The 16,008-nt window shown below is 36.5% G+C and overlaps 1 protein-coding gene across 3 annotated transcripts; it reads right to left on the reverse strand.

The window, feature by feature from the left end:
• On the reverse strand, positions 1-14,100 carry GNPNAT1 (glucosamine-phosphate N-acetyltransferase 1). 3 transcript variants are annotated; one of them, XM_036844498.1, is made up of 6 exons: positions 13,914-14,100; positions 6,214-6,381; positions 5,143-5,205; positions 3,513-3,640; positions 2,520-2,581; positions 1-1,225 (listed from the first exon to the last, which is right to left on the reverse strand). In XM_036844498.1, exons 2-6 carry the CDS (start codon positions 6,365-6,367, stop codon positions 1,078-1,080), a joined length of 555 nt encoding a protein of 184 aa, XP_036700393.1. In that variant the 5' UTR covers positions 6,368-6,381; positions 13,914-14,100; the 3' UTR covers positions 1-1,077. The 3 variants fall into 3 exon arrangements, with proteins under 3 accessions (XP_036700393.1, XP_036700392.1, XP_036700391.1); XM_036844497.1 differs by having other exon boundaries at positions 13,870-14,098; XM_036844496.1 differs by having other exon boundaries at positions 13,860-14,097.
• Between the last annotated feature and the right edge of the window lie 1,908 nt (positions 14,101-16,008).

Here is a 16,008-nt window from a genome sequence, read left to right on the forward strand (position 1 = left end):
TTCTAACAAAAGACTATTCATATGAACAGGTTTAATGTAACATGAAACGTAAAAGATTCGAACCAGTAGTGAAGTATCTAATTCTTATTTCAACTTAAAAAAAATTAAAATAAATAAAATCAAAATAGGATAGTGACCAGAATAATAGTACCATTATAATCACATTAAATAGAAAAGCCTCCATCAACATTTTAAGAATGTAATAAATGCAGTATGATACATTTTAAAATACTCCACTCAATTTTGTAATCCATTTTCATAAAAATGTTACTCAGAAGAGAGGCACCCCTGGAAAAATGAGAAATCAGCTTAGAAATACGTAATATGCCAGGATTTACTAATTCACTGTTAAAAAGTACCTTATATTTCTCTTAGATATTTTAAACAAATGAATAATTATTATATTTCACATGTAAGACAGGTGGTACTTCAGCTACATTAGAATTATATCAACTTTTAGATGTACATTTAAATTGTCACATTTTATAAGAAGTTAATTTTCATTTCTCCTTATTTTAAAGGCTCACCAGGTTGTTTGCCAGTATAGTATTAGGATCAGCAAATGTTGGACTGAACTACATTTAGTTATAATATATCTAACATCCAATTTCACGTAATATATGTGAAATGATACACCCCTAAGTGGTATTTAGATACATTTCTTTGAAAAAAAATATTAATTTTATGAATGTGATAAGAAACAGCCTTATTCACGGTATGCTTTTTTTTTTTTAATGAGCAGTACAGATAGCAGACATATAACTTCGTACTACCTATACTGACTACTAAGAAATAAAGCCAAACTTTAGAAAAATACAATGCAAGAAAAGATTCAAGTTAAAAATATACTCCTTTGGTTAAAAATCATCCCCTTAATAATTTCATCTGTAATCTAAACTCAGCATGTCTCACCAGCCCAAAGTAATCTTCTAAATGTCATTATACTTGTATTACAGTGTTTTTTTCTATCCAGTATTTATGGAGGTCACTGGGTTGCAGCAACAAAATATTTTAACTCTAGGAAGAGAGTAGCCTTGTTGCATCAGCTCCTTTGACAGATGTCTTTCTTAAAAGGTTTTACTTTAGAAACCTCTGACACATGTAGTTTTCTTCAGATACTGTATATCCAAACTTTTTATAGAAACCAGCGTTTTGTGGTAGACATTCAAGGGTAATCTTATAACAGTTCAGCTTCTTGCTTAGCAAAGTAAGGGTTGATAATAACCTGAAATTAAAGAAAAAAAAGGTAGGCAAGGCATAGAGCATTTGTTAATAAAAATGGATTTTAGTAACAATGTGAGTGAATATCACATAAAACTTCAAGTTTGTATTACAAATAGGTTTATTAGATCATGGCCTTTCCCACTATACTCATTTAAATATTCAAATTATAAGTGGTTAAACATTTAAATCACCCAAAGCATTTGATTTTGTTTCAAATATACTTTAGTAATCTCCAGCCCATTAATAAATAGAACAAATATTACCCTAAACCCTGAACTCACCCTAAACCCTCTTTAAAAATAGGTTTAAAATTAATATTAACACCAAAGACTAGAAACCTTTTAAAAAATATGGCCAAAATTAATCTTTTTCTCTAGATCTATTCAAACTATTTAGGAATAGCCAACATAAAATGGGTAAATAATTGCTTTGTTCTTTATCATTTTTAAAGTTACTTAAATATTTGTGAAAGAATGTATTAGGTTAACTCTGGATTGGTCTAATTAATATGAAGTGTAAACAAAGCAAAAATGTATACGTCTTTATAAAAACTGGGAAAGATCTACAAAAATTTACCTGAAGGGTTTTCTCATGTTGTATAGATTGAAAAATCTTATTCTGAAGACAAAACCTCTTGATTGAAGTTACACAATTATAAAAGGCATGACTAAGTTACATGGACTAGAAGTACTAGAAATGGGTCTCTATCGTTCGCTGATGTACACCAAATACCTTGAATAGCATCTGGCATATAGCAGGTGCTTAATATTTACTGAGTGAATTCCTTAAAACTCAGAAGGGATAATATTAAAAAGCAAGTTCTATTTTATAAATAGGCAATAAACCTATGAAACTTACTTTAAAAGATTTAGATAAATGTATAGAGGATTACACTGTGAAGGCTGTTTCAGTACATGGTTCTAAAACTTCCGTAACTGAGAACATTTCCTTTGTTTTTAAATATGACAGAGAAATGGACAAATTACCTGGCTCACCAAAAGTTTCTGTTTCCTACTACAATAAGAGTACTACTATTAAAAGTTAATAACTAAGGTGTTGCTGTTTTAACAGTACACTTCCAATTTCCAAACTTTATGGTAAAAATTATATAAAAATACCTTATTTCTTCATTAAATTCAGTGTAAGCTATGGAGTGAGAATGAGTTCATAATTAATGATGCTTAAAAAACTTCAAACAGGAAAACATTTTTTAAAAAGTATCTTGCAAGAAACTGTAAACTGAAACACAAAGAGTATCTAATTTATCCGGGGTTACCTTGTTTCTGCCTACTTACAATTTGCCAAGCTGCTTTCCTCTGCATTCATCACTAACAACAACGTCTTCTACTCTTCCTCTCTGAAAATATTTACAGTGTTTAAAGGACTAAGCATGTAGTTTTGTTTTAGTTAAATCAACAAGTGACGGTAAGAATTAATTGATAAATAAATGTTTTGTAAACGTTAACTTTGCAAAATGCAAAATTTTTTAACTTACTGTTATAGAGGCGATAATACAGTGAATCAATTTGTGGCCTAATTTTGCTTTGTCTGTATCTTAAACCTTCCCACCCCATTATTTTAAAGCAAGTCTCAGAATCCACATCACCAAAATGTAATCTTGTCATGAACGTACTACATCCATCATCCTACTCCTTGCTTAATTGCAATTTATTTCAGACATCCAAATACAGTTTATTAATTTCTAGTACAGAAACCACACCAAAATTCATACTTCACAGAATAATTCCAAGTGTTTTCTATCATATTCTCATTGGATTACCTAGATTTTGTTTTCTTTACTATTTCATGTGAGTCATGAGGAGTGAAGGAACTCTACAGGCATTAGAAGTGTCACAATTAGAACAGAATATATTATTCTGAACCCTTTACCACTGGGAAACTGATGGGAATTTGTGTTAATGTAGTATATTCAAAGTATTGTTTTTGAAAAAAAATTAGCATTAGAGATTCCAAACATTACTGCCAAATTCCACGATGCTGACTTGATTTCTCTATGTCTATACCAATTCTAACACCTTACAGAACAATTTTTAGCAAACAATTCATATTAACACATTTTCTTCCTCATAACTCTTAGAAGACAATGGGAAATTGACTGTTACTAAGTGATTTCTAAGAAGCAAAACTTCTATTCTAGCCAATATTTAGCTCTCTCATTTTACAATAAAAAGCAGTGGGAAAACAGACTTGTCTAATGGAAAGTCAAAGTCGATTTTGCTAGAAAACACATATCCATTTTACTCATAAGCATTAATATGAACACATACCTTAGCACAGGAATGGATGAATTTATGTTCTATTATCAGAGTCGCTGTAGCAACTATCTGTCCTAAAGTTACATCTTCCACAACTGTAACATAATAATCCCCAGATTTCTTCATGTGCTCAAAAGATTCTGTGGAAATTGGAAAATAGTGTTATGTGGTAGACATTAAACTTTATTAGGTGCCAGAAAAATACTAGAATTAGCTTACTTCAATAAATATTATTGAATATTTATAGCTATTTTACCACAGTAATTTTAAAGAAAATATCAATTATTAAAAATGACCAAGTAGTTGAAATATCAGCAGTCAGTATCAACTGGAACATAGTCCATACATTTAAAAAATCTTCTAGCAAAATAAAGTAAGACTAATATAGCTATTTTAGATGAACAGCACTTAAAATACAAATAAATTGTACAAGTTGCCATTTCTGTGACTAGTGAATGAAAACTTTCATATCTTCATTACTAGTTAACTTTAAATTGATTCCTTTAACCTTTTCACTTAACAGATATTCACACAGAACAAAACTCTTTGCAAATTTTAACAAGAGAATGTTTGTGTCTCCATTCTTTAATTTTTAGTCTTTTGATTTTAAAATAATTTGACAAAGTAGTTTTCAATTTTCCCTTTGTGCTCTCAAGTGTTCCATGATTACATGACCTGTTTTAGAAATAGAATCATCATTTTTGTTTGCTTTGAAAGCACCTTGTGAAGTAGATAAAAAAATAAGTCTTCATTTCCCAGATTTTCCCAAAGCCACATAGCAAACAGGAGCAAAAGTGGAATAAATATCTTCCCCTCAAATTGACTTTTAGTACTTATATTGATGAAATAACATGATTTCTCATCTAATCTGATATGCCTGCAAAGAAGAATTCAGGAATAAAAACTGAGCCTAACAGTCTCAACATACTGTTTATTTCCACAGTCTTGTTCTAGTAATGGGTCTGGAGTGGGAAGAAATAAATTCAATGAAGGAAAAGAAACAATGAGAATCAGGAAATAATAATCTTCATCTCAGGAAGGTCATATAGAGTACAAAATAAAATTACCTATTGAAGGAAATGAAGAAAATAGGAAGACACTGTGAAGAGCATTGGATGGAGTCAGGAAGGTTGTAGTTCTTTTCTTACCTGTGATCTTGGGTAAGTCATTTGACCTCTCTTTTAATTTCCATCCTCTCATATGTATTAAAAAGGGGGAGGGATGAACTAAAAGATACCTGCCAACCTTAAAATTCAATATAAATGAACCAAAAAATAAATTTAGAACGTATTTTCTTACATTTTTGATTGGGTGATGAAATTTCTGTGAAATGACCTAACCACATGAAAGGTAAACACTACAATAAAAAACAATCTCTAAGGCTGCCACCCAGGTTCTATGCTCCAGTAATTATCTAAAAGTAGCCAGGTATTTTTAAAACTTGGTAGTTGCTACATTTGCATTCTAAAACAGTTCAGCCACATTAAACATTTAAATAAGAAAATAGCTAATTTGTTATTTGAATAATTTCTAGCTATTTGAACAAAACCACAAGTAGACACTGAACAGAGCTCTAAACAAAAATAAAATCTTGTTTCCCTTTATTTCTTTTCCTTCAGGAAAAAGAGACTGTAGGACTTACTCATAAATTGTTCCGGGTTGACAACTCCAGTCTCTGTCAGCTGACCTAGTAGCTTAAAAAAACCTAGTGTTGAAAAACAGATTTCAAGTCATGAGAACAGCAAATGAAATATATATCAAAAGAAGTAATATGTCTAGCTGGTGGGCAATTATTTTTTCAAAACTTTATGTAATAAACTATTTTAAAAGATTAAACTGAAACCCATTATTCTTTCTATTATCACTACATAAAACAAATAGTAATAGGTTTTACCAATGTTTTTGCCTGCATAAGATTTTTGGAATAGTGCTGACCTTAATACTCAATATTTACAGAACCAGCATGTACAGTTTTCAATGTAATTTGCATTACATTCAACGCAAGGGATGCCAAATTTTCCCAAATATGTGCTTTGGTTTTACTTAAAAATGCAAGATTCTCATTATGACCAAATATGATACTATTTGTAAAATAAAATATAAATAACATTGTTGAGACTACAGTTTTTAAAGATTCCTGATTAATTTCATTAATGTTACGTTAAATTAATGTGAATAGCATAGAATGTTGAGAATCTTAACTTCTATACACCCAATAATTAATTTGACCAAAATATAATAGTTTCTTAAGATTTCCTACCAAGAAGAAAACTGTAAAAAGTTGATTTTTGATTACTGAAATTTAAGGAAATCATTTTGGAGAATTTACATGTTAAAAAAAGGAACACGTGTAGACAAAACCTTTTGCACCTTATCCAAGGCAAATTATCTTTATCCTCATTCCCCATCCAGCTTCTTAGAGAAGATTCTTCCTTATGTGTCATTATACAAGATAATTTCCCCTTTTTGGCTGCTTAATTAGGAAGGAACACTGTTGTACTTAAGTCATTTGAAATACTGTAATACAGTACTGTAATACAGTAACATCTGGTCTATACACATTGGAATTGAGTTCTCAGTCACTTTAAAATTTAAGCACAAAAAATAAAAGTCCAATAGTAGTTTTAAAAATTATAGGCATCGTCGTCATGTTTGTGGAGAACACAGAATGCTAACTATAAGTCTAACCAGAATTTGTAAACTGAGTCCATACCTCTATTTAAATCAGCAGTACAAAGAGGCCTCAAAACCAAACCTTCTCCAGGATGTGTTGGGGAAATGGCTGGAGAAAATGTAGCTGTATTCTGACTCCAATCCACTTCTTTGAGTAGACTTGGGTCAAACATAGGTGTTTCATCAGGTTTCATCTTTGCAGTAAGGTCTAAAATAAAATTTTAAACGTTAAGGCATTTTGTTTAATAGAAAATTGTTGATTGTCAAGAATGTCAACTTCTTAATAAAAATTAATGCAATTAGAAAAATTCTTTAACAGGTATGCAAGATATTTTATTTTAGCCTATCCTGACTCTAACATCAAATGCCACAGCTACAGCTCTATAGAAAACTCACAGATTCTATCAGACAGTAAACAAGTGACTAAATTTAGAAGTTTTACACTTGAAAACTCCATTTTCTAAAAGGACTTTTAAAGCATTTTTTTCCTCTGGGTCAGTGCTACTAGTGTAGCACTGTGAATAGCTGACTTTTCAGGAGCTCGCACTTTTTTTTTTTACATTATTGGATTTTATTATTGGGCTAAGGAGTAACTCATCAGTTTTAGCTGACACTAAAGAAGACTTACTGGGCATGTAACTTTTTTAAAAATTATGAACCATGAACAGAAAATTCTCTGCGTTCACTGGAATATTTGGTCTCAGCTATGATAGATTCACACCAAGACTATCTACTGGATTTTGTTTTCACAGCAGTCTTCCTAAAAATCTGTAAGTTTCTCAGCTGCATCTAAGCAGCTTAAGAATAGCCAGTGTCACAAAAACAGAAATATAGATCAATGGAACAGGATAGAAAGCCCAGAGATAAACCCACGCACATATGGTCACCTTATCTTTGATAAAGGAGGCAAGAATATACAATGGAGAAAAGACAGCCTCTTCAATAAGTGGTGCTGGGAAAACTGGACAGCTACATGTAAAAGAATGAAATTAGAACACTCCCTAACACCATACACAAAAATAAACTCAAAATGGATTAAAGACCTAAATGTAAGGCCAGATGCTATCAAACTCTTAGAGGAAAACATAGGCAGAACACTCTATGACATAAATCATACCAAGATCCTTTTTGACCCACCTCCTAGAGAAACGGAAATAAAAACAAAAATAAACAAATGGGACCTAATGAAACTTAAAACCTTTTGCACAGCAAAGGAAACCAGAAACAAGACGAAAAGACAACCCTCAGAATGGGAGAAAATATTTGCAAATGAAGCAACAAAGGATTAATCTCCAAAATTTACAAGCAGCTCATGCAACTCAATATCAAAAAAACAACCCAATCCAAAAATGGGCAGAAGCCCTAGACACTTCTCCAAAGAAGATATACAGATTGCCAACAGACACATGAAAGAATGCTCAACATCATTAATCATTAGAGAAATGCAAATCAAAACTACAATGAGATACCATCTCACACCGGTCAGAATGGCCATCATCAAAGAATCTAGAAACAATAAATGCTGGAGAGGGTGTGGAGAAAAGGGAACCCTCTTGCACTGTTGGTGGGAATGTAAATTGATACAGCCACTATGGAGAACAGTATGGAGGTTCCTTAAAAGACTAAAAAGAGAACTACCATACGACCCAGCAATCCCACTACTGGGCATATACCCTGAGAAAACCATAATTCAGAAAGAGTCATGTACCACAATGTTCACTGCAGCTCTATTTACAATAGCCAGGACATGGAAGCAAACGAAGTGTCCATCAACAGATGAATGGATGAAGAAGATGTGGCACATATATACAATGGAATATTACTCAGCCATAAAAAGAAACAAAATTGAGTTATTTGTAGTGAGGTGGATGGACCTACAGTCTGTCATACAGAGTGAAGTAAGTCAGAAAGAGAAAAACAAATACTGTATGCTAACACATATATATGGAATCTAAAAAACAAAAAAAAAGGTCATGAAGAACCTAGGGGCAAGACAGGAATAAAGACGCAGACCTACTAGAGAATGGACTTGAGGATATGGGGAGGGGGAAGGGTAAGCTGCGACAAAGTGCGAGAGTGGCATGGACATATATACACTACCAAATGTAAAATAGCTAGTGGGAAGCAGGTGCATAGCACAGGGAGATCAGCTCGGTGCTTTGTGACCACCTAGAGGGGTGGGAGGGAGGGAGATGCAAGAGGGAAGAGATATGGGAACATATGTATATGTATAACTGATTCACTTTGTTATAAAGCAGAAACTAACACACCATTGTAAAGCAATTATACTCCAATAAAGATGTTAAAAGAAAAAATAGCCAGTGTTTTTCATGCTATTGAAAAATGATCAATTATGGTATTTTCCTCTCTTTTGAACATTCAGAAATGGTCAGGTTCTTATTAGGTGTGGTCTAATAAAACTGAGACTAAATAAGATAATGATAGAATGAAAAACATATTAAGCATAAAAATGGCTGGGGTGGGAGGTGGGGGGGTGGGGGGCGGCGGTGCTTCCCTGGTGGCGCAGTGGTTAAGAATCTGCCTGCCAATGCAGGGGACACAGGTTCAAGCCCTGGTCCGGGAAGATTCCACATGCCGCGGAGCAACTAAGCCCATGCGCCACAATTACTGAGCCTGCGCTCTAAAGCACGCAAGCCAAACCTACTGAAGCCCGCGCGCCTGGAGCCCGTGCTCCGCAACAAGGGAAGCCACTGCAATGAGAAGCCTGCACACCACAACGAAGAGTAGCCCCCGCTCGCCGCAACTAGAGATAGCCTGCGCGCAGCAATGGAAGACCCAACGCAGCCAAAAAAAAAAAAAAAGGCTGGTGGGGCACACGTCTGTGGAACAGAGCTGCTGGAGGAAAGTCTTCCTAACAATTATTAGGAGATTGTAAGGCAACCCTGAACTTTGATTTGTAAGCCCATGCCCAGCTAAAGAAACCACAGTTGACCCTTGAACAACGTGGGTTTAGGGTGCCAATCCTCCACACAAAAATGTGCAGTCGAAAAATCATGTATAACTTATAGTAGGCCCTCTGTATCTGCAGTTCTATATCCGTGGATTTAACCAACCTTGGAATGTGTAGTATAATATTTACTATTGAAAAAAATCCGTATATAAGTGGATCCTTGCAGTTCAAACCCATGTTGTTAAGGGTCAACTGTATTCTATTTGATACCTGCCTCTACTTCTTTAAAACAAAGAATTTAAAGATATACATCCATAACATACTACCATAAAACAAGAAAGCAATACCAGAAAAATTAAAGTCCACTTAATAACAGAACACTTTCCTCCAAAACCCAACTCCCAGATGTTCCCTATTTCATAAGTCACAATATGCTTAAGGGCAACTATTCTTAACTTTTCCTTAAAGGTCGACTAAACTGTATAACCCTATGTAACTATTATATATAGGTAATATATATATAATATATATATACTCTGCTGCAGTATAGCAGAGGCTTTGGGAAGGTACTGTGATGTAATAATAGAAGTTAACATTTGTTCAGCACTTACGTGCCAGCATTGTTTAAAGAACTTTACACATTACTAATTCACTTACTATAACAATCCTACAGGGTAGGGATGATTATTATCTGCATTTCAACAGATGAGGAAATGCAGGTGTAGACAAGTTAAGTAACTTGCCCAAGGTCACAGAATTAGCAAAGCTGAAATTGAAATCTAGACATGGAAAGAGCATGAGCTCTGGAGTCAGACCTGGTGTTCAAACGTCAACTGTGTGATGATGGCTAAGGAAGTTAAACTGAGAATGTTTCCTCATTTGTAAAATGGAGATGAAATTGTTGGAAGAAATGAATTACTGTATACAAGTACCTAACAGTGCCTGGCACAGGGCAAGTGTTCAACAAGATACATTGATACTTCAGTTAGCAACTAATTTAAAATTTATTTTTATACGTTCTCGTTAACTTTGTTCACCTTTAAATTAATTCATGAGTCAGGCACTGTGCTGGGTACAGGAGCTACAAAAATGTTATTATGTTTATGTTAAACTGAAAGTTAGCATTCTTGGAAAGGAAAGAAAGAACTTTAAAAATAATAGTTACTATGTAGAATACTGAGAGGTTTGTTTTCTTTCCCTCAAAAAGGACTCAGATCATGTTATGCTGTAAAAACTATGCCTGGATCTAAGAATAGTAAGGAAAGGAAATTGTGATGATTAAAACAATCATTCATAAAATTTAACAAGCTTATGGTCCACTAGAAACAGATTTTTTTGTAGATTAACTTTAGTGCATGCACTTTAGTATTTGTCCCTGATAACTGGACCCCTGAGGCTTTTGGGTGTACTTTTTGGGTGTAATCTGAAAGATGGATAACAACATTGTTTTTCAGGTATACAGATAAACAGGCTAAATATTTATCAATAAAGTAAAATGTGTACATTAAGTGCAGAAGTCAGAAAGTATTACATATTTAAGTCCTTCAAGACAACATACCATTTAAACATTTTGATGTTCATGCTATTTAACATACAGTTGTAAGCATGAAGTTTAAAGAAAGCTCAAAAGGAAATGTGGGTGGACATTAAGATAATTTAAAGTTAACCAGAGTTCTTCTTCCTATAAAGTTGCCTGAGTTTACAATGAAATGTGCCTAGAAAACTTGCAAAATAGGGTTAACAATTTCTGAGAGAGAGGGGAGAGGTACACAGGAGAAGAATTAGGATTACGAAGCCTTTAAAGAATTTTAAACAGTAAATACTAATATTGTCCTGTGCTTTTCTTTAATCGATGGTCTTATTCCATGAATGATAAAAATAAATGATACTGGCTAATATTTATTGAGTACTTTATATACAAATGAAAATACAATGAAAGATGTATCAGACCAGAAAGCAGGCACAGTAACTAGCTCAAGATAACAGAGCAAATAAGGAACAGTGAGGATTCACAACCAGGTAGCAGGGCCAGCTTCAAGGACACAGGGCCCCGCACTTAATTCTCTGCTGCCACTGTCGAAATTCTTAATAATTTTTAAACAAAGAGCCCTGCATTTTCATTTTTCACGAGTTGCCACAAATTATGCAACCATTCCTGCATGACTCCAGACTCTATACTCTGTAGTACTGAAGAGGCACTAGTGAAGGTGAATTCTCTACTTTATTGTGCAAGAGTTTAAAATTTAGTCAAAGCAGCACTTATATTTGGAAAGTAAGAATTTCAGGCTAGTTAAAGTACTTAATGCATTCTGGATAGAAATAAGAATCCATATTCTTATAGCAATCAAAAATTAATATCAAGGGACTTCCCTGGCAGTCCAGCGGTTAAGACTTTGCCTCCCATCGCAGGGGGTGCAGGTTTTATCCCTGGTCAGGGAGCTAAGATCCCACATGCCTCGTGGCCAAAAAACCAGAACACAGAACAGAAGCAATACTGTAACAAATTCAATACTTTAAAAATGGTCCACATCAAAAAAATCTTTAAAAAAATTAATATCAAAATGTTTATATGAGCTATTTTACAAAACAGAGCCATACTTAAGGTTACCTTCTTTTATCTTATTCTGTCCCCATATAGTAAATTCTGCTGGTGCCCAATTAATATGCTGGGCAAGTTAAAGTAAGATGTGATTTGATACTAAATTTCAAAAGCATTTATAAAAGAGCAAAACAGGTAAATTTATTTGGTTTACAAAAGAAATAATTTTCAGCATCTTAAAGTGCCCCCAGGTACCACAATATAGGAAATTTCAGTAAACAGAACTGCACAGTTGTTTGAAGCTGAATTTCACCATTATCATTGGGGTCTTATTTTGTTTTGTTTCTTTTGGTTTTGTTTTTTTGGGGTTTTTTGGCCATGCTGCTTGTGGGATCTTAGTTCCCCAACCAGGGATCGAACCTGGGCCTACAGCAGTGAAAGTGCCGAGTCTTAACCACTGGACCGCCAGGGAATTCCCTCATTGGGGTCTTATTTTGAAGATTTTAGATTAATTTTAAAAAGTAAACCCTAACCCTTCTTAAGTATTTCTCAAGTACCTTTTCTGTTTAACTACTAAGTTAACAAGCATTTAAAGGCCCATATATGCCTAAACTTAGCCCAATAAATATGCCTAGTGAATGAATAACGAATGGTATAAGACTTATCTGGAGATCACATTTCAGAAAATCTAGAAGAAAAAAAGATTACCAAACTGCTACAAGTGATATCACAAAAACCATACACCAAATTCATTTTTACTAAGATCACATTAGGCTTTCAGTCGGTTGACCATTCTTTGGACACAGTTTCAACAGGTTTCTCAGCATCTATAGTGCACTAGAATACACTAGAATACACATGTATTCAGCTAGAATACACATTCTAGCTGCTGCTAGAATCAAGCAACTGAGAGCAACAAGTAATAAGATACTGGGAATGAAGATTTCAAAAGTGGATATAAAAATTTTAAACATAATCTAAGGTCAAATCTAAATGGCCTTTATATATCTCAAGAGCTTTCGGGGCAGTACTGTATGACTTCAGTACATGGTTAAAGCAGGAGGGGGGCCCGTGTGCTGTTTGAGACTTTGGGGTTCGTCTACATACATTTTATAACTATTTCAATAGTAATCTGACTGAATTGTGAATCTAAAGAACACTTCATTCGGTGATGATTTTAATAGGCCTAGCTATATTTATTAAATTATGCAATTACACTTCAGTTGAGAATTTTAAAATTTCCTGATAGTTTATTTGATCCCTGTGATTTAGGCATTATTCCCAGTCTACCCATGAGCAAGCTGGAGCACGTGGAGCTTTCAGTTCTTGACCCCAAGGTAACACAGCCAATGAGTGAATTGGGACTAAATCCTCCGATGTTGTTCTCCCGTCTTGAGCTCTACAGTACCATACTCAATAGAAGCCAATATTTACATCATCGTGCCAGACAGGGAGGTGTCTCCCCTATTCTAAAAAATGTCAGTGAATCCTGCCTAATGAAACTGACCTAAATGATTTCTTGAGATCCATTCTAGGATTTATTCACGAGTGTATATCCTAACAAAACTATAGTCGCCCTTCAATTTTTTATGAAATTTAAAGAGTTTGATTTACATAAACAGCTCCTATAAGAGAAATCACAGTACTCAGTGTTTCTAGGGGTAGAAGCCCCCGGAAGAGACCAAGGATGTCCGTCTTTCCTGCGGTGAAAACCCCGATTTAGTCAGTACAGGTGATCTTCGGAGCAGAATCATGTCCTCAAGTGGCTCCTGACCGCCGTGGGGTGCTACTCGGAAAGGAAAGGTGGAAAACAGGGCCAGAGGCGTTCGTGCCCATTTCAAAACCAATGGCGGCAGAGACTGTGAACAACTGTCTCAATCCCCCACGCTAAAGCCTGACGAACGAAGAATTAGTTTCGACCCCAGTCTCTGTTCCTGCCTGCTAGGGCCACCTCCTGCACGGCTGGACCACTGGCCATCACCCCTAACCTCTGCTCCACGCGTGTGTCCGCTCAACTTGCTCCAAACTGCCCTCTACGCCCTCATACGCACCCAGCTGGCGAAGATAAATGCCCGGCTCCCCGAACGGAACCTCCCCCCGCCCCGGACCGGGCCTAGCTCGCCTCGCTCGGGGGTAGCAGTCACACCTGTTTGATACCTGAAGGGCAGGCCCAAGCCGGCACCCAGGGCATCCGGCCGGGCCCCGCTCTCTCTCCCCGACCCCCGGCCCCCCTCACCCGTAGAAACCTGCAGTCGGCGGTCCTCTCCAAGCCCGTCGGATTCTCACCCACCCGGGTACACAGCACTAGATCCACATCCGGCTTCAGCGGCAGCCCCACCTCCTCCACCTCCGGCGCTACAGTCTCCCGCAAGGCCGCCGCTCCGCGAGCCGCCGCCAAGACGTGGCAGCACCGACACCGCCAGCCCGCCCCTGCCCGCTTACGCAGGACCGCTCGCAGGCGGAGGAGGCGACGGCGGGAGGAGGCGGGGTCGAGAGCCTGGGGGTCGGGCGGGGGCGGGGCCTGCGGCCGGCGTCAGCACGTGAGGCGGCGGCGGAGACGTCGCGGGGACTCCACCAGGTAGGCGTGCCGGCAACGAATGCCGGCAAGGAATCTCGGCCCCGCGCGGCACCTGCTCCTCGCTCCCTAAGGCTTCCCCCACGGCCTCAGCGTCTCAGTTTAACTGGACATAATTTTGCCTCGGAGTCAGCGAAGCACTGTAAGTGGTGACCAGTGTGTGCATCTTTGGTTCTCAGAGACCAGAGTCTCGGCTTCTTGCCCTCTTCGTTTGCCCCTCGTTGCACCTTCCCTTCGTAGTCAGTTCATTCATTGATTAGGACTTCGGCTACTCGCTGGAGGCTCGAAGCTCCTCATCCCCAGTTTTCTGAGTCGCACATCCCGCCTCTGTGAGGTGGGACCCCTGCATTCTACTCCGAGACTACGTTTTATTTCTCGCTCAGATCCTTTTTGGATGAACACGGAGGTTAGGACAATGATTCTCAGCTGCGGCGATTTTGCCTCTCAGGAGGCAGTTGGCAGTGTGTGGTCATTTTCAACCTCAAGTCTGGGAGAGAGGTGTTACTGGCATCTCTCCAGATGATAGAGGGTAGATATGGGTAGAGATCAGGCACGCTGCGACATGTTTTACAATACAAAGGACAGCTCCCCACAATAAAGAATTACCTGGCCTGAAATGTCAGTATTGCTGAAGTTGAGAAACCCTGGGTTAGGAGAAGAAAACTGACTTTTCTCTGAACTCCCACTTACAAAGCGTCTTACCTAACTAGCACGTGCCCTCATTTTACAGATTGGGAAAGAGTTTCAGAGATGTTAAGTAATTTGCCGAAGTTACGTGGCTAGTAGCTCCCATTCCTTGCCTTGTACCATAAATTTCAACTTATTGAAATTGTTCTTAATACGGTGCAAAGAATTAACGCCATATATAGTCTGCCAGAAATAATATTTTCTGCTTATTTGTGAGACTTAAATTTCAGATAACTTTTGCTGATTGATGTATTCTCATAACTTCAAATATCTCTGTATCTATCCTTGTTTTTACCCTTTAAACATACAAAAGAATTAAGACATAAACAAAAATAAACACCACTAATCTTAAGAAACATATAGCCTTGTTTTCTTTCAGACTTCTGGCCCTATGTTTACAATGAGCTCCTCCTGAGCAAAAGAACCCTGTAAAATTTATCATTTATCAGAGTGAAACAATTAATTATAAAATGTATCAGAGACCACAGGAGTTCTAAGAGGTACCCCAAAAGATCTGCCTTTGAGACATACTACTCCTTACCCTCATTGTGCCATAGGAACCCAATTCCTCTTCAACAAAGTCAGTCACTCTGACCAGTGACCCTCTTTCTTTGACTGTTGCAATGAGCAGCCCAAGGTAGCCAGGTGACAATGTCAACTTCTAGTTTAATAGAACCGTTGGTGTGTCCTCTGGTGATTTTTATTTATTTTATGGATTCTTTTTTTTAATAGAAATATAATTGGCATATAACATTATATTAGGTTTAGGTGTACAACATAATGATTTGATATATGTAAATATTGGGAAATGATCACCACAGTCAGTTTTGTTAACATCTATCACCACGCATAGTTACAGATTTTTTTCTTGTGATGAGAACTTTTAGGATTTATTCTCTTAGCAACTTTCAGATATATAGTACAGTATTGTTAACTATAGTCACCATATATCACATTATATCTCTGGACCTTATTTATCTTATAACTGGAAGTTTGTATCTTTTGACCACCTTCCTCTCATTTCACCCCCCATCCCCCTACTCTGGCAACCACCAATTTGTTCTCTGTATGTATGAATTAGTCTTTTGTTTAGATTCTACATATAAATGAAATTATATAGTAT

Source organism: Balaenoptera musculus, chromosome 2 (assembly GCF_009873245.2).
Source record: "Balaenoptera musculus isolate JJ_BM4_2016_0621 chromosome 2, mBalMus1.pri.v3, whole genome shotgun sequence".
Lineage (NCBI taxonomy): Eukaryota > Metazoa > Chordata > Mammalia > Artiodactyla > Balaenopteridae > Balaenoptera > Balaenoptera musculus.

Coding starts and splice junctions, on each gene's coding strand:
- GNPNAT1 (XM_036844498.1), bottom strand. CDS start 6,367: ATGAAACCTGATGAAACACCTATGTTTGACCCAAGTCTACTCAAAGAA. Junction 3,641..5,142: donor CAACCCGGAACAATTTATGA/GTAAGTCCTACA, acceptor CAATTTCCACAG/AATCTTTTGAGCACATGAAG. Junction 2,582..3,512: donor TCATCCATTCCTGTGCTAAG/GTATGTGTTCAT, acceptor AAATATTTTCAG/AGAGGAAGAGTAGAAGACGT.